The 19,092-nt window shown below is 40.5% G+C and overlaps 2 protein-coding genes across 14 annotated transcripts in view; one reads left to right on the plus strand and one right to left on the minus strand.

The window, feature by feature from the left end:
- Positions 1-9,423, minus strand: part of CHP1 (calcineurin like EF-hand protein 1) — a 35,755-nt gene extending 26,332 nt beyond the window's left edge. The window contains exons 1-2 of the mRNA XM_086321849.1: positions 9,114-9,423; positions 2,617-2,689 (exon numbers count right to left, since the gene is read on the minus strand). Of these exons, the coding sequence (XP_086177975.1) occupies positions 2,617-2,689; positions 9,114-9,180 (140 nt within the window). The 5' untranslated portion in view covers positions 9,181-9,423. The remainder of the gene's footprint in view (positions 1-2,616; positions 2,690-9,113) is intronic.
- Positions 9,424-9,740: 317 nt separating this feature from the next.
- The window catches only part of EXD1 (exonuclease 3'-5' domain containing 1), a 75,509-nt gene continuing 66,157 nt past the window's right edge, over positions 9,741-19,092 (plus strand). For 10 of the 13 annotated variants that reach the window (XM_086321834.1, XM_086321835.1, XM_086321829.1 and 7 more), the window contains exons 1-3: positions 9,828-10,096; positions 11,751-11,823; positions 12,229-12,413. In XM_086321834.1, coding sequence (XP_086177960.1) covers positions 12,281-12,413 — 133 coding nt within the window. In that variant the 5' untranslated portion in view covers positions 9,828-10,096; positions 11,751-11,823; positions 12,229-12,280. Of the gene's footprint in view, positions 10,097-11,750; positions 11,824-12,228; positions 12,414-19,092 lie in introns of all 13 variants that reach the window. The other 3 variants (XM_086321836.1, XM_086321831.1, XM_086321827.1) reach the window with 1 other exon arrangement.

Genomic DNA, 19,092 nt, shown 5'->3' on the forward strand with positions numbered 1-19,092 from the left:
CATATGACCTGAGGAAACCAAAATTGAAAAACCACATGTACCCCGATGTTCATTGCAGCACTATTTACAATAGCTAGAACATGGAAGCAACTTAGATGTCCATCAACAGAAGAATGGATAAAGAAGCTGTGGTATGTATATACAATGGGATATTACTCAGCCATAAAAAGGAACACATTTGAGTCAGTTCTAATGAGGTGGACAAACATAGAGCCTATTTTACAGAGTGAAGTAAGTCAGGAAGAGAAATATAAATATCTTATACTAACACATATATATGGAATCTAGAAAGGTGGTACCAATGAATTTATTTTCAGGGCAGTAATGGAGAAAGAGACATAGAGAATAGACTTATAGACACGGGGAGAGGGGAGAAGAGGGTGAGATGCATGGAGAGAGTAACATCGAAACTTACACTACCATATGTAAAATAGATAGACAATGGGAACTTGCTGTATGACTAAGGGAACTCAAACAGAAGCTCTGTGACAATCTAGAAGGGTGGGGTGGGGAGGGAGATGGGAAGGAGGTTGGGGAGGGAGGGGACATGGGTGTACCTATGGCTGATTCTTATTGATGTATGACAGAAAACCACAAAATTCTATAAAGCAAATATCCTTCAATTTAAAAAATAAATTAAAAAAAAGTGCTGATGAGGAGAAATTTGAACTTGCGTTTCATTGCTGGTGGGAATGTAAAATAGTACAGAGCTGTGGAAAATAGTTTGGTGGGTCTGCAATAAATTAAGCATAAAATTATCATAGGACCCATAATTCTACTCTTAGGTATATGCTCAAGTACATATGCTTAAGTTTATATCCTTAAAACATAAGTCCACACAAAAATGTTCATAATAGGCAAAAGATGTTAATAGCTCAAATCCCCACCAAATGATGAATGAACAAACAAAATATAGTCTATGCATACAGTGGAATACTGTTGTTGCTGTTTAGTTGCTAAGTCCTGTCCAATTCTTTTGTGATCTCATGGACTGTAACCCACCTGGCTCCTCTGTCCATGGGATTTCCCAGGCAAGAATAGCAGTGGGCTTGTCATTTCCTTCTCTAGGGGATCTTCTCCACCCAGGGATCAAATCCAAATTTCCTGCATTGGCAGTTGGATTCTTTACTACTGAGTCACCAGAGAAGCCCAAAAGGGAATGTTACTCAGCCGTAAAAAGGAAAGAAGTACTGATACACACCATGAAAGAACTTTGAAAACACCATGTAAAATGAAAGAGTTAGTGAACAAAAGAGCGAGTGAACAAAAGGCCACACACTGTATGATTCCACTTGTATGAAATGTCCATAGAAAGAGGAATGGGAAGTGACTACTCAATGAGCATGAGGTTTCCATCTGAGCTGATGAAAATGTTCTAGAACTAGACTGTGGTAACACGTGAACGTATTAAACTGTGTTGTGAATGTGTTTAATGCCACTAAAAAGCACACTTTTTAATGGTAAATTTTATGTAATGTGTCTTTTGCCTCAAAAGTAAAATTAAATTAAAAAGACAAAGTACAAGTGTGGTCTTTGCATATGATAGGTACTCCATAGTCGTTGACTTTAATGACTGGACAGCATGATCTTGGTCAACTCCAGCTTCCAGCGAAACCAGACATGGCTCTAAACAAACACAGCCCTATAGATTTCTAAGCTGTTCTGCCTGAGGATTATACACAAAGGCTTAGCAACTATATTCTTTCCCCTTTTATGCTAACCCCACACCTGTGCTAGAAGCCTACATTATTTCTTGCCATCCACCAGAAAGGCAAACAGCTTTGTTCTACCAGTCAATCAAAGCTGAGAAACAACAGTAACAAGAGTTAGGTGTTACTTAAGAATTAGGTTGGGAGGTGGTGCTCAGGAGATATTTCATTTGACTATGACAAGACATTTTCAAATATAAAATGATAGAGCTTCACAGTAAATCTGAAGTCATATACTTACTCTAGACCAGTTTCTCAACGTTGGCACTACTGACATTTAGGAAGGATTGTCCTGTGCATTGTAGGATGGTCAGCCACATTCCTGGCCTTGACCCGCTAGACATCAGTAGCATTCCCCAGCTGTGACAATCCAAAATGTCTCCAGGTATTTGGCCACTCAGGAAAATAGCCCTTAGTTGAGAAACACTGCTCTAGATAAATATACTGACCACCTTATCTAACATTAATACATATAAACTGATGTACCCTAGGGATTGGGTTGAGTTGAGAAATTAGAGAAAAGAGGACAAAGCAACTTAGACCACCTTGGCTTGCTATGATCAGTCTCCTGAAAAGCTACCATGTTTGGGGAAGGGCTGTGGGAAAATCCAAGCAGAGAGAGCTGAAATTCCCGAAGGTACATTTCCAGGACCAGATCAGATCAGATCAGATCAGTCGCTCAGTTGTGTCCGAGTAATGGCCAATCAAACTAAGGGGAGCAGGGGGTAAAGCAGCGAGCACCTAGTGATAAATGTAAATCCATTGTTCTGTTTAAGTCCCTTGTGGATCAATAACACTTAAAGATGCGTGAAGAAATGGTCCCTGCTCTCTGCCTGCCAGATGTAAGCACTCTGGATAAAAGCAGCTATTCAGCCACTAGCAGGAAATAAAGAAAGGAAATGCCTACCTGAGAGTCCCATTCTCTCCTTTGTCCAGGCTGGTGAACCGGCTGTAGAGGCGCGTGATCTGACTGTGAGAAACTGAAGAACACAGAATTAGTTGCAGTTAGAGAAGTTGTCCTCTGGTCAAATTCAACCTGAATGTGAGTGGCCCTTTGGAAACCAGCTGCCTTTCTGGTCCCAGCTCACCGTTAAATGCTTCAAAGTCAGTAAAGTGGTGCGATGTCTCAACTAACTCACCTCTAGTGTGTCAAAACAGAAAGAATGAAAGGAGTTAGAAAATAAATCAAGAGTAAACAAAATTGACTCTCAAGAGTGAAGTCTAGGGTTAATTAAGACTCTGTGTTAAATGTCAGTTGGTTAAGATTTAACAAAACAAAGCTAAATTTAGTTTAAAAGGAAAGTGTGAAACTTTCACCTTTCAGTACCCTGACTTAGAAGCTATGAAAATTCCAGCTTTGATCAAAAACACATCCCTATTAATCAGTTTGGTGTTTCAGACTTGTGCAGTTGGGTAGGTAACATGTGCTGAATTAAGGACTAGGGCATGTGAAACAGACAGTATTTTTAAAATCTAGTTTACTTTTCCTCAAGCATCAGTGACTTTTATCTTTTCCCTCAGGGCTGATCTTTGGGTAAAAAATCACTACAGCCTTGGGTCAGCCTCTTTCTCTGCAACTGCATGAGCTCCACTGAGTTCCCAGTAAAGGAATGGGTTCCAAGAAAGAAGATTAGGCAATCTGTAAAACGGTTGTGCTATCTTCAGATGACATCTACAAGGAAGTTACTTTGTTCCTCATTTTGCACTAACTCAGGTACAAGCTGACAATTAAAATGAGGGACTAACCACAGGTAGACAATGAAACTGAAAATGCAAAAAAGGAATTCCTGGGAAATAGTTTAATCTCGAGGTAGACTGGAGATAGGAGGGAAAAAAATAGTTATCAAAGGAGAAAAGACAACAGCCAAAAAGGGTGTGACAAGTGTGGACTTTGTCCTAGGCTGTACCTTCAGGGGTAAAGGGGTGGCTCAGGGAGTTCTGATAGTTGTCCTCCTCCCCCAGCTCATGCAACAAAAACCCACTCGCAGTTTTGGGAACAATGGGACAAAATTAACACAGGCACACGCAGGAGAAACAGGAAGTGAGTGGCCCAAAGCTAGTATGAGAGGACACCCCGGGCCAAGCAGTAAATTCTTCAGCCTCAGGTTTCAAGCCAGCCTGGGCTCTGTTCTGTACTAGCTCTCAAGGAGAGCAGGGAGCAGAAGAAGAGGCAGAACCACCCCTGCCAGGGCAGAGCCAGCAGGAGCCCAGACACTGAGGAAGCCGGTGGGGACCTTTCTGCCCGATAGGCAGGTGTGCGCAGCTCAGTAAACACTCCTCTGAGAGTCAGGCTGACAGTCTGATTCCAAACATGGCACCACAGCTCACGAATGAGGGCTGAGTGAATGGGGTTGTGCAGTGAACTAACTCAGTCCAGGAGAGAAAAGTGCTTGGCCAAGGTCTGGCACCTGGTAAGCATGCCAGGTTAGCTATTATCATCATTATCCTTATACTGTGAGCCTGCAGGTACAATTTTACTGCTGTACTAATTAGTCTCCACCTTTCTCTTGATTCTGCCAGCCACAACTGTCTTCTTCAGGAACCTGAACAGGCTATGGCCTCAGGCCTCAAATGTTGCTCTAGAACTAGTTTTTTAGTTTTCACAAAATAAGTTGGTTCAAGAATGACTAACTTTCTCAAAAGACTTTTTGAAAAGACAAAATTTGTTTACAATATCAATGCCACTGTTTTCATGTCTTCATATATTACCTAATATGTCACTTGTGCACTTTACATAGTTATAATAGCTTATTTTTCATTTATTAATTCATAATTTTTCTATATTGCTTTGGAGTGCTTTTTAAAAACTTCATAATATTTAGCCCATGGGGTCAGTTTTTAATACTTACAGTATTATACTTCAGGTTACTTTTCTTAAACAATGATCACATTCAACTTGTATTTCTTTTTATACTAGGTTGTTTTTTTTAGTTTGAGAAAACAATCTATCCACATGGTAAAAATAGTACAAAAAGTGTACATAATGAAAAGTCTCCCCAGCACCCGAATTCCTCAGTCTTCCTAGCCAGAGTCAAACTTTCTTAGGTGTGATAATAGTATTGTGGTTATGCAGGAAACAAATCCCTGTCCTCAGGAATATATGCTTAAAGCTTAAGGGGTGAAAAGTTTGGCTATCTGCAACTTTAAAATGGTTCATCAAAAAGAATATATATATATATACACACACACACACACACATATACAAATAGACAAATATAGCAAAATGTTAACAACCGTTGAATTAAAATGTTGAATTATATGGATGTTCATTATACTATTTTAACTTTTCTGTATGTTTGAAATTTTTCATCATAAAAAGGTGGGGGGTAGGGTGGGGGAGGTACAGAGTTTTGCAAATCACTTAATCCAAAATCAGCTGAAGATGTTAGTAATATGTGCAATGCTCTTTCAGTAGGAGCTGGAGACAGCAGGGTCTTCTGCAGTGGCAGAACCCTCAGGCACCATGGCAAGGCAGCTGAGGGCCATGAATGTGTCCTGTGTCATGAGGCAGGAACAGCCTTCAGTTGAACTTCCACTTACATTCTAGCTCAGGAAATTATTCTCAAGCAGTTGCCTTTGCCAGGCTTGTGCTCTTTGTTACAATTACAGAGAAATCCACACTAATGCCATCATCACTACACCCTTTCAAACAAACAGAACTTCACTGGCCTGTAGAACTTACTTCCCAAACCTGTTCAGCACCTTTGCCATATCACGTGACACATACCAGAAGACAGAGACTAAAAATAAATCAATTGGAATTTATCACTACTCAGCTGGTGTGAATTGTTCCTCAAGGATTATGTGGCTATTTTCTGTTGTAAAGGTTTTAAGTCATTCACACCCAGGTTATTGCCATATAGTTAAGTGAACTAAGGGTGGAGGTTTCAGAAACTCCCAAGACACTCTGACCTTTCCCCTACTGACAGCTTTTACTCAAATGATTTTAACTTATGGAAATGCTGAAGTGTGAAAGAACATAACACAACTAAGACAATATAGCAAATGTTTTATGCCAACTCGTGTCTTTAGACAGTATTTTTTTTTAAACTCTTGGATATATCAGGATTTCTATTCCTTCCAAAGTTTTATTTCTTCAAGTTGGGAAAACGTGATTCCTAGTCCAATGTCTCCGGAAAACAGAAAAAGTGCAAAATACTGTCACCTCTCCAGTTATATACTAGACGTGGTTTCTATAACTAGCATATGCTAATGGTGTTTTCACGATAAGATGATTGTTATCTATAGATCAAAATGAAAATAGCTAACACCTGGTGCTTATTACATACCCAGACACTATTCTACATAGTTTACATAATTTTTCTCATTTAATCCTCACTAGGAATTCAAAAAGTTGTACTATTTTTATTTTCATTTACAGATGATGAAACTAAAGGTGTACAAGGAATTCTTACTTAGAAGTACTTTTCTAAACACTTAAGAGATTACATTTCAAATACCGGATAAACTAGTCATACATGAATTCTAACCAATTTAGACTTACAAATAACAAAGCTTTCATACTGCATATACAGTCAATTTTACTTATTTATGGTACGTTTTCTTCTGGCAAAGGGAGTAGTGAAATGTCTTGTACTTGTTCTTAACTTGAAGTGTTTCGGAATGACAGTTCCCCAAACTCTTTATAGAACAAGAAGCAGAGGAAAACAGGGCTAATTTCATCACTCTACACCACCCTCAGGTGTTTGCTGTTTTTATTCTTCTAAACCTTTTGCATCATGCTAAAACTATTGCTTTAAAAATCAATTCTGCTGATGGGCACTAACTGGAGAAACTGACAGCTCAACTCCCACAGCAGAATGACAGCGTAGCAGGTCAGGGGAGATGCCTGGAAGCCACTCAAAATGCTTTAGCTTAATTTATCCAAATCTAATCAATTGATGCATATATCATGGCCCAATTCCTCCTCAAGGCCAGTTCACAATGACTGTTCCCTGAGTTCTGGAAGGGATGCTACATAATTTCAGGTATCTTATGTTTGATGCTTGGCACCCCACTCCAGTACTCTTGCCTGGAAAATCCCATGGATGGAGGAGCCTGGTAGGCTGCAGTCCATGGGGTCGCTAAGAGTCGGACACGACTCAGCGACTTCACTTTCACTTTTCCCTTTCATGCACTGGAGAAGGAAATGGCAACCCACTCCAGTGTTCTTGCCTGGAGAATCCCAGGGGCAGGAGAGCCTGGTGGACTGATGTCTATGGGGTCACACAGAGTGGGACATGACTGAAGTGACTTAGCAGCAGCAGCATGTTTGATGCTAATCCTAACTCTTGTGGGCATCTTTTGTCACTACCTATTTTAAATACCCAGTATTGTACTGAGAATGCTGCTGCTGCTAAGTTGCTTCAGTCGTGTCCGACTCTGTGCGACCCCATAGATGGCAGCCCATCAGGCTCCTCTGTCCCTGGGAATCTCCAGGCAAGAATACTGGAGTGGGTTGCAATTTCCTTCTCCAATGCATGCATGCATGCTAAGTTGCTTCAGTTGTGTCCGACTCTGTGCAACCCTATGGACAGCAGCCCTCCAAGCTCCTCTGTCCACAGGATTCTCAAGGCAAGAAAACTGGAGTGGGTTGCCATTTCCTTCTCCCCGTACTGAGTATAGATGCTGCAAAAATTCAATAAGTACTTGTTTCATTACACTTTCTGGCTCAATATGTACATTTGTCCTGGTGCGGCTGAGACTCTCCCTCAGGCTGGATTCTCTTTTCGGCAACTAGGAAAATAGCTCTGCAGGAGTACTCCATTCTCACAGTCACACAGTGAAAAAACCTAGAGTCCCAAGGCAATCAAGGCCACTTTCATTTGGTGAAACATAATAAAACAAGAATGGGATTACTGCTCCCTTCCTCTTGAGGGAAAAACAGCTTTTTCCCACCAGCACTCTGGTTTATACTCCCTCATTATGTGACTCTTTATTTTAAGAAAGAATGCTTTAATTCTGGTGTCACCTTAGACCTAAAGTAGTTCTTATGTTTACAAGTGTGGCCAGAGGTCATAGCCACAAGATGTAATAAAATGCTTGCTGAATCCAAACCATCTATGTTTCTACTCTTGGAATCAGAGTAAGTAATAAAATGACCACAAGGTCAAGTGGCTAAACAAGTACTGCACATTATAAACATCTACCTACTTTCTTGTCTTCATTCAAAATCATAAAAAGGACTCATTGGTAGGTGGTGAGCTCCTTAAAATCTTTATAGAGAAGCTTAATGACTAAGTTAGGAGATGCTGAAAACAGTAAACCAATATGACAAGGGATGAGGCTAAATAACATCCCTTCCAACTTGAAGATTCTAGAAAGCTGGGCTATCAGAAAGCATGGGCTATCAGAAAGTATTTATTTAATTGGTCTCAGGCCACCCTTGCCTGAGTGATTCTGAGGTTCCCCCAGCATTCAATATTTTCTGCAAATGAATCACTGAGTTACTTTGTGGCCATCTCATTATCAAAAACAGAAATTATGAAGACTCAGAGCCCAGATGCTTACATAACTCATGTAAAATACAAGAGTCATAATGGATTACTGAGAAATATTGTATCCATTATCAAGGGCTACACAAATGTACCATGGTGTTTTACAGGGCTTCTGAATTCACAAAACCCTGTTGCCTCTTTCAGATTCAGAGGAAGAGATTAGACCACAAAAATCAGTTCCTCTACAAATTCACTGAGATTTTTGGAGCACATCCAATTTCCATGGCGACTGCATGAAATACACCAGCATAGTAGAAATCAATATATCTGAAATTAGGACAGCTAGCATCCTCGGTGTAAATAAAAAACTGATAGTCACAACATCTGCACTTTTTCTCCACAAGCTCAGAATGAAAGAAGTCTCATACTCTCAGACTCCTGACTCTTTACGGTGTTCCATCACCAGGTCACGTCTTCAAAAACCTTACTACACGATCTCACTTTCTAGATTTATTTTTCCAGTTGCGGCAAGAATTTGTCTGATTTCCCACAGTTGTCAGTGGTTTTAAGTCCTTGTCTAGAAACGTCACAGGAAAGAAGACAATGTTTTCTACAAGACCTATCCAGAGTTCCTGAATTTAAGTTTGGTACGAGGAAAGACAAAGGAAAAGAGTTCGGGGACTTTCAAGAGCAGGGGAAGGAGAAAAGAGCGGGATCAGTGATTTACGGGTGATCGCGACCCCTGTCTTTGATGAGAAGGGGAGCCGCACAAGAGCCAGAGTCCTACCGCGGGTAGCCTTAGCTGTAAGAACAGGTCCTCCATCATCCCCGAAGCTCCAGCGCTGGAGGATGCCTAGGAACCCCCAAACTCTCAGCACCCCAGCTCCAGATCTCAGCGACAGTCACCCTCGGTCGTGAGGCCAGCCAGAGGCGCCCGGCCGCGTTCCCAACCCCTACCCGAACTCACAGCCAGTTTCCTTCTTGATCTCCTCGAGCTCTTCGTCCCGCAGTAACGTGGAGGCCCGGGACCCCATCACCAAGCCGGGAGCTCCGCTGGGAGCAGGGGCGCCTGAAGCGACAGAGGCGGTAAGAGGGAGGGACGAAGGGGAGGAAGGGCCGGGGTCAAAGAAGGGAGAAGGCAGTATTTCTACTGCGGACTGGGAAGGGAACCCAGGGGTGGTGCGCGGCGATAGGCAGGCCGGAGGCCCAGCCAATTGGGAGTGAAGCTGCGCTCAGCGCTGGAGCCTACGTCGACGTTCCTAGCTCCAGCCCCGAATGAATTAGCCCAGCGCCGGGCCGGGTCTAACTAAAAACAGACCACGCCCCCGGAACCATGATGCCACCGGTCTTAAAGGGGCAATGCCACACTGTGCCTAGCGCCCGCAACTAAAAGGGCAACGCCATTGACCCACTGTTTTACAACACACTGACCTGTGGCAGTCAGTGTAGCCAACCTGTTTCTCACAGAACTCTAACCCTAGAAATCCCACCCTACAGTTAGTATGGATTGCGAAGAGAAACAAAAAACAGAGCGGCAAAACGTGGCTCGGTTGAACGCTAGGGTGTGTCTCCTGGGAACTGCATGCTGGGAGTTGCATTGCACCTCTGCATTTTTTCCTGGAGGCTCTCTCTCCTCCAAGCCGCAGGGGGAGCTCGCGAGCCAGTCTCGGGACCGCGCGCCGATTGGCTCCTCGGGAAACAGCCGGTAGGCGTCGGCTCCAGCGTGTCAGCACCCTAGCTGCGTACTTTCTCTAGTGGATTTCGGGATTGCCCTCTGGTAACTGCTATCGAGGGTTTGGAACGTTCCGAGATTTCTTCCTTAGAAGAAGTCCTTCTCTTTTCAGTTCAAGATTGAAGCTCTAGGAATTCACCGTTTGGCTGAAACAGGCACAAATTTCCGTTGGAGAAAAAAAAAAAAAAACAACCTAACGGCGGAGTACAGATTTTAACGTATGGCCGCCGTTTAAGTTTCTTATTTTGCCTTAAAAATGAGGAAATTTGCATTTTGTTCTCATGGCATATTTTTGTTTGTTTTCTTGAAAACGTTTAAAGCCACCTATCGAATTAGTACACCTTCTCAGGAGAACCAGTTCATTTGCTGTGGCTTCAATGCCTTTACACCCCTTCGCCACCCCTGTTATTTTATACAAAACTGGTTTCACTTACAGAAGAACCAAATTCTGACAGATCTCACTTAGTACCTAAGCCCTAGAAGACTGTCTTAGAGGGCTGGTAGTCAACTTAGGTTACGGAGGTTCTAGTTACACTGAGTTATTTTCATGATTGACTTGCTCTCCTCTGACTTAATGATGTCTGCCTTCATCAGCAAAGGGTGACATGTTGGATATGCCCATCTCGGCCACAGGAGCTTCTTTTTATCTTAAGAGTATAAATAAGTACGGTAGAAAAATCTGTGTTGTCAGCAACTTGAGTGTCCGTTTTCTGAGTATGCCGTGAAGCCCATCTCTGGATCCTAACCTTGCTCCTTACTAATCTTGAATCTTACCTTTTGCAGTCGTCCGCAGTAGAGCTATCTTTGCTTTGTGTTAATGTTTTTCTGATTTACTTTAACATTTCTTAAATTTCCTTTTTTCCCCAAGCATTTCACAAGCTTATTTCTTATGTATCTTTTAAAAATGTAAGTTAATTTTTATCTCTAGTAAGGGCTGGTTTTTCCATTTTTATATTCTCTTTTATTTCTGTAAAAATTCCCCTTTTGCTTGTTGAATTGACTGGAACAAGGAAGAATGATTTTTCCAGGCACTCTGGTGACTTTGTTCTGTGTTCCCTCTGGAAGCATAACACTCGGTGCTGCACTCATCTCCCCTAGAGGCCTGGTTTTAGTTCAGGTTCCACTACTTTCTAGCTGTGTAACCTTGGGCAGGTGTCTTAAATCTTAATTTAAGCCTCAGTTTCTACATATGTAAATCAGGCAGTTGTTGTGGGCAACAAACAACAGTTGTGAAAACACTTGCTAGACCTTAAAATATTAAAGTGTAAGTTATTTATCTGGTTAAAAACACTATGTAACTTCTCACCTTCTTCCTGGATGAATTGGGCCTTAGTTATTTGGTCAATCTTTTGTAGTTAAACTAAGTTGCAAAATTCACTAGTTGACTATTCCAAGTGTGGTGAAGGCAAGCCACTTTTAAATTTAAACCACTGTGGAGGAACACTTAGCTGAGGTTCAAAATACAAAGACATCCAAATAACAGGATTGTTCTAAAAGATCTTTTTTTAAAAAAGAATTCATCTTTTAAATTACAGTATTACACTAAGGAATATAAGAGTATCTACTGTGAATGACAGTTATTTCTGCAAGATAGAGTTTTTGTGCATTTCTGCATTGTTATCCTTTTTATAATGAGCATACATCATTTTTACAAAAACAGTTGAATTTTAGAAAACCGTTGCGTGGCGTGTGGTGGTTTAATCTGTCAGGCTGCACATGACTGGTTGGTGACTGGTTGGTGACATCACAGCAGCCCAGTCCCTGAGCTGTGGCTAAGGTGGGGTGGAATGGCCCTCAGAGTGACACGGCAACTGGATTGGTAATGCAGAAATTGTGATAATTCTAACTCACTTATTCTTTGGTTGTTAACAGTGTGAAACTCTGGAAGTGTTATTAATCTAGAAGAGGTTATATCCAGAAGAGATTAGATCCTGGACATTTCTGGGTAAACAATTCATTGCAACATGTGTTGTCAAGTGTTTGCCAATATCATTTTTTTTTCATTTGATCTTTTAGTTTTTTGGCTGATGTTAAAATGGTGTATGTATATGCTTTTGAAAGGCCTCTAAATGTTCTTCTTGCTCCATTTAGCTATGGAAGGATAGGTGATATTAGGCCATTTTATAGACAAAGAAATCAAACCCTCTTTGCCTGAAGTCTTATAGTTTTCAGTTTCCCATGTATAAGTTAGAGTTGATACTTGCAATGATCTTTTTCTCATTATAATTCTAAATGATAAGCAGAATTACTCGAATATTTTTATTTTTCTTGTCCCAAGTATGATGAAAGGAAAAATAACCTCATTTTTCCCAAAATATTTAAAAAATCATAGATCTCTTTTATTTTCAAGGGTTTAGATATTAAAGAAGGTTATTTGAAGACTCCCCTTGGAATCAAATAGCATGGATCTCAGCAGTGACTACCATTTCCTCAACCAGATTTTGTGGAGAAGAGTGAGACTCACATTAGTTTGTGGCATTTTTGAAGGAGTGCTGCAGCATGTGGACCCTGACAAGATTGTTGTTCTGAAGAAAGGTCTCATTTTATTTCTCATAATCTCCTGCCTTCTAGGAGACTAATAAGTGTGTTTGGGTGATGATTCTGGGCTCTCTTAGCAACTGGAAGAGTGGCATTAATCCTATTTTAGGGGAGAGGTGGGAGGAAGATTAGAATGTTATTTTCCCTAATGGAGCAATATGACTGTGTATGCTGGCTTGTCCACCTCTGTACTTCTATTGACATGATAGTGGAAAATTTCAGTATATAGGTTTTTTTAAAATTGGGTACATCTTTTAATTTCTCTCCATATGCACCTTGAAATTAAAAATGAAAACTGTATTAGATAGAATTGCTTTTGGCTTCAACAGACGAATTCCAAAGACGGTAAGGGTCTAATTTTTGTCATGCACAAAGAAGCCCGGAGGTAGACTGCTGAGGAAGAGTGCAGTGGCTGAAAGATTCCAGGAGAGATGAGGCATCTTGTGCTCCTACTCTGCCGCTTCAGTGATCGCCTGTTATCCTCACGGTCACAGTGTAGCCTTTACACCTCCCAGTTTCAATTCCAGTTCCTTTACGGAGGATATAATTCAGGAACAGCCAGATGGAGGAGATTTATAGGGCAAGGTTTGTGGGAACGGGCTCAGAGTTTCTACTGTCTCTAAGCATGCCACCCTTTTAGCCTCTTCCATGTGTTCACCTTGAAGCCTCAATGTAGAGTTTTTATTCAGCTAGAATATTGACTTCTTAGAGTAGTTGTTTTCCTGGCACAGTAAGTTTCAAGTTCACAATTGAAAGGTGTAAATGACATTTGAGAGATTAGTATTATTGTTAAGCCATATTATTAGTTAAACTTTTGTGGGCTAGGATGGGACTATATCAGGCTTTTACAATATTAATTCATTTGGTAATCATTTATTGAGTTTTATATCCCAGGTACAGTGCTGGGTACCAGGGATATGGATAAGAATAATATGGTCTCTGTCCTTGAAAAACTTACACTAGTAAGGAGAAATATCAGTAACCTCAGATATGCAGATGACACTACCCTTATGGCAGAAAGTGAAGAGGAACTAAAAAGCCTCTTGATAAAAGTGAAAGAGGACCTGAGTGAAAAAGTTGGCTTAAAGCTCAACATTCAGAAAACGAAGATCATGGCATCTGGTCCCATAACTTCATGGGAAATAGATGGAGAAACAGTGGAAACAGTGTCAGACTTTATTTTGGGGGCTCCAAAATCACTGCAGATGGTGATTGCAGCCATGAAATTAAAAGACGCTTACTCCTTGGAAGGAAAGTTACGACCAACCAAGACAGCGTATTAAAAATCAGAGACATTACTTTGCCAACAAAGGTCTATCTAGTCAAGTCTATGGTTTTTCCAGTGGTCATGTATGGATGTGAGAGTTGGACTGTGAAGAAAGCTGAGCGCCGAAGAATTGATGCTTTTGAACTGTGGTGTAGGAGAAGACTCTTGAGAGTCCCTTGGACTGCAAGGAGATCCAACCAGTCCATCCTAAAGGAGATCAGTCCTGGGTGTTCATTGGAAGGACTGATGCTGAAGCTGAAACTCCAATACTTTGGCCACCTCATATGAAGAGTTGACACATTGGAAAAGACCCTGATGCTGGGAGGGATGGGGGACAGGAGGAGAAGGGGACGACAGAGGATGAGATGGCTGGGTGGCATCACTGACTCGATGGACATGAGTTTGGGTGAACTCCAGGAGTTGGTGATGGACAGGAAGGCCTGGCGTGCTGCAATTCATGGGGTCGCAAAGAGTCAGACATGACTGAGCGACTGAACTGAACTGAACTGAAGGAGACAGATAAATAAGTAGAAAGATATAATGCAGTGTGATATCCTCTGATAGAAGGAGACACAGGACTCTATGGAAACACAAAGTTTCTAATTTAGATCTAAGACAGTGGGGAAGGCTTCTCAAAGGAGGAATTGATGTCAGAACTGTATTTGGAATTAGATGTAACTTCACAAGAGTTAACTGGTTGGGAAAAGCGGGGAAGGTTGTTTTAAGCCAATGATTCTCAGACTTCATCTATATTTCAGAATCACTTGAAAGACTTGTTCAAACACAGATTGATGCCTCCCACTCCCTCAAAGAGTTTCTGATTCTTATGGTCTTAAGTGGAGTTCAAGAATTTGTGTTTCCAAGAAGTTTCCAGGTGATGCTGATTCTGTGCTGGAGAACACTCTTTGAGAGGACCATTGTTTTAGGAAGAAGTAGCAGCATATATAAAAGTAGAGAACTGAAAACTTGGTGCATTCAGAAAATGTTAAGTATGGGACTTGCCTGAGGTCCAGTGGTGAAGACTCCTCACTTCCACTGCCCAAGACAGGGGTTCTATCCCTGGTCAAAGAACTGAGAATCTTCATGCCTTATGGTGCAGCCAAAAAAACCCCAAAAGACAATCTAAGTAAATTTCAGTGTGAGGATGTGGTGAGAGATAAGGCTGGAGAGAGAAATAAGCATGGGGCAGATCAGAAGGACCTCCATATGTCATAACATTTGGAACTTCTGAAAGCAAAGAGAAACAATCTGAAATATCTTTTAAATCGGAGTCATATAGATTTTCAAATTACTTGCCTGAAATGTTTAATGCTGTGTCAGTTAGGAACTGTGCTCAGCTGCTAGAAACAGATTCACTTCTAGTGGCCTAAACAAATCATGTAAAAGAAGGCACGTATCCCAGAGCTACTGTGACTCTCCCCAAAGTTGTTCTTTGTCTTTCTATAGTACCATCTTCACCATATGGCTTCAAACCTCAAGGGGATATGGTAGTAGCTGGTGGAGTAAACACAGGAGGAAGAGGAAAGATAGGGTAGGGGGTTGTTTCTCATCTTAAAGAGATGTCTTGGAAATTTAATAGACACTGCTGTCTGGGGAGAATGAGCACATTGGTAGCCTGAATAAATGGCCCTAAGTAGATAATAGTCAGTAAATGCCACATGCTCGTTCAACAGTGTTCAATTCTGATGAAATTTTTGGAATATTTCTCTCTAGTGTTTAATTATATAGTCTTAATGTAGTTGACATAAGAAATTGGGTATATCATATATGCATTTTTTTAGTTAACAGTGTAACATTTTCTTATATTATTTGAAACTTCAGTTTAATGGCTAAACATTTTAAAATGAAAAGCTTAAAAACCTTAAAAAATTTGTAATATTTTATAATTATAAATTATAGTAAGTTACAATTAAAATATAATTGTATATTTTATAATTATGAGTTATAGTAAATTATAATTATAAAATACATTTTGATATTTGTTATATTTTATAATTATTGTCTTAGGAATAGTTCCTAGAAGTGAAAATACTGGGTGAGAGTTACAGATATTTTAAATGTTTCTGATGCATGTTTCTAAATAGTTTTTCAAAAGGTTATATGTTTTTACTTTGCTACTAGTAATGTGTGAGTGAATTTCAGTAAATAACCTAGCCTTGAGTTTTTAAGAAATGCAAATGTGTATCTTTTCTCAGAGTTTGTTAGTATTATAGGCAAAGAGTGATATTTTATTTTGGCATGTTTTAAAAAATATTCCTAAAGAAGTTGAATGTATTTCTTTATACCTATTTACTTAAAGCTATGGTTTTTCCATTAGTCATGTATGGATGTGAGAGTTAGACCATAAAGAAAGCTGAATGCTGAAGAATTGATGCTTTTGTACTGTGGTGTTGGAGAGGACTCTTGAGAGTCCCTTGGACTGCAAGGAGATACATTGATTCAGGAAATCAGTCCTGAATATTCATTGAAAGGACTAATGTTGAAGCTGAAACTCCAGTCCTTTGGCCACCTGATGCAAAGAACTGACTCCTTGGGAAAGACCCTGATTCTGGGAAAGATTGAAGGCAGGAGGAGAAGGGGATGACAGAGGATGAGATGGTTGGATGGCATCAGTGACTCAATGGACATGAGTTTGAGCAAGCTCCAGGAGTTGATGATGGACGGGGAAACCTGGTGTGCTGCAGTCCATGGGGTTTCAAAGAGTTGGACATGACTAAATGAATGAACTGAACTGAATTACTTATTTTATGTACTATTTGGGTAAAGCAGGGAGTGACATCACTATGATAGCAGTGTGAAGGAAACTTTGAAGTAGGGAGAAACAAGAGACAAGGAGAATAGACAGGGAACTATTCAGGCAATCAAGGTACCCAGTAAAGAGGAAGTAATGGGAGTCAGAGCTTAATCTTGTCAAGGAATGGAGGGAATTAGTAATTTAGTAATCAATTAGATAGTCAAAGTGCAATGGAAAATGACTCCTACATTTATGACTGAGATTTGACATATAATACTGTTATTGATAGAAATGGGAAGAGGAACAGGTTTGTTGGTTACTGCAAGAAGGTAATGATCAGTTTGAAAAATCTTGCAGTAAGTCTGCCATTAGTTGAAAATTCGAGTAGACCTCAGAGAAATAATCCATATTGGAGAAATGAGGGATTAGGATGACTAGGAAGTGGATATGATCACTCAAGGAGAAGATAGAAGGATGAAGAACATAACCTAGGGACTGTCAGTGTGTAAGTGGCAAGCAGTGGTGGTAGAGGCAGCTGAGGAGACCAGAAGGAGCAAATCAGGGAGACGCTGAAATGCTGGTTATAAGATGCATATTAAAATCACTGAGGCCTGGGTTTGAATCCTGACTCTCTTACTAGTAGTGTGACCTTGAGCAAGTTATTCAACCTTTCTGAGCCTCAGATTCCTCCATAAAGAAGATAATGAAATGCCTGTCTCATTATGTTACTGGATAATTAAACATAGGCAATTAATTAGCATGGTGCCTAGCTTAGGTGCTTAGTATGATGACTCTGGATAATTAGTAGGAAAGGAAATAAACACTAAAAATGTCTTGTAAGTCAAGAAAGTAGAGAACAGTATTGTCAAAGGATGCATGAGAGCCAAGTATAAGATAGTAAACTTCCAGGGGACTTTACAAATAGGCAGTTGGTGATCTTTGACCATAGGATATATTCCAGCTGAGCTATTTAAAATCCTAAAAGATGCTGCTGCTGAAGTGCTGCACTCAATATATCAGCAAGTTTGGAAAACTTAGCAGTGACCACAGGACAGGAAAAAGTCATTTCATTCCAATCCCAAAGAAGGGCAGTGCCAAAGGATGTTCAAACTACCGTACAATTGTGCTCATTTTGCATCTAGTAAGGTTATGCTCAAAATCCTTCAAGCTAGGCTTCAGCAGTACATGAACTGAGAACTTCCACATGTACAGGCTGGGTTTAGAAAAGGCAGAGGAACAAGAGATCAAATTGCCAACATTTGTTGAATCATAGAGGAAGCAAAGGAATTCTAAAAAAAAAAACACATCTGCTTCAATGACTATAATAAAGCCTTTGACTGTGCGGATCACAACAAACTGTGGAAAACACTTAGAGATGGAAATATCAGACAACCAATATCAGACATCAATTACCTGTCTTTTGAGAGACCTGTATGCAGATCAAGAAACAACAGTCAGAACTTTACATGGAACAACAGACTGGTTAAACTTTGGGAAAGGAGTATGACAAGGCTGTATATTGTAACTGTCTATTTAACTTATATGCAGAGTACATCATGTAAAATCCCAGACTGGATGAATTATAAGCTGGAATCAAGATTGCCAGGAGAAATACCAACAACCTCAGATATACAGATAATACCACTTTAATGGCAGAAAGTGAATAGTAACTGAAGAACCTCCTGATGAGGGTGAAAGAGGAGAGTGAGAAAGCTGGCTTAAAACTCAGCATTCAAAAAACTTAAGATCATGGCATCTGTCCCATTGCTTCATGGCAAATAGATAGGGAAAAAGTGGAAGCAGTGACAGATTTTGTTTTCTTGGACTCCAGAATCATTGCAGATGGTGACTGCAGCAATGAAATTAAGAAATACTTGCTCCTTGGAAGGAAAGCTATGACAAACCTAGACAGTCCATATAGTCAAAGCTATGGTTTTTCCTGTAGTCATGTACAGATGTGAGAGTTGGACCATAAAGAAGGCTAAGCATCAGAGAATTGATGCTTTCGAATTGTGCTGGAGAAGCCTTTTGGGAGTCTGCAGAGTTTGTACTGCACAGAGATCAAATCAGTCAATCCTAAAGGAAATCAACCCTGAATATTCATTGGAAGGACTGATACTGAAGCTGAAACTCCTATACTTTGGCCACCTGATTTGAAGAGCTGAATCATTGGAAAAGACCCTGCTGCTGAGGAAGGTTGAAGACAAAAGGAGAAGAGGGCAGCAGAGGATGAGAAGGTTAAATAGTATCACCAACTCAATGGACATGAATTTGAGCAAACTCTGGAAGATAGTGAAGAACAGGAAAGCGTGGTGTGCTACAATCAGTGGGGTTGCAAAGAGTCAGACATGACTTAGTGACTGAACAGCAATAACAGCAAAGAATATATTCAATGGACTAGTGAGAGTGAAACTCCACTGTTTTCAGTTGCTGAGAGATGTGGAGATATACAGATGCTGTGAGCATTTCCATCTAGAAAAAATGACACTGTGTTGTAAACATGACATCTAAACTTCTAAATCCTCTACCTACTCACCGAAGAGCCTGTAATTGGGCCAGGGGTTGGGCTGTTGTCTCTGAAAATTCATAGATCAGGCATGTAGCATGAAAAGGGTATGGACTCTAGAAGTAGTCAGATGCCTTAAATTTTTTTCTGGAGTTAGGTGGAATGAAAA

This window comes from Bos grunniens, chromosome 10 (assembly GCF_055505025.1).
Source record: "Bos grunniens cultivar Pamir isolate PY7600 chromosome 10, Bosgru_T2T1.0, whole genome shotgun sequence".
Lineage (NCBI taxonomy): Eukaryota > Metazoa > Chordata > Mammalia > Artiodactyla > Bovidae > Bos > Bos grunniens.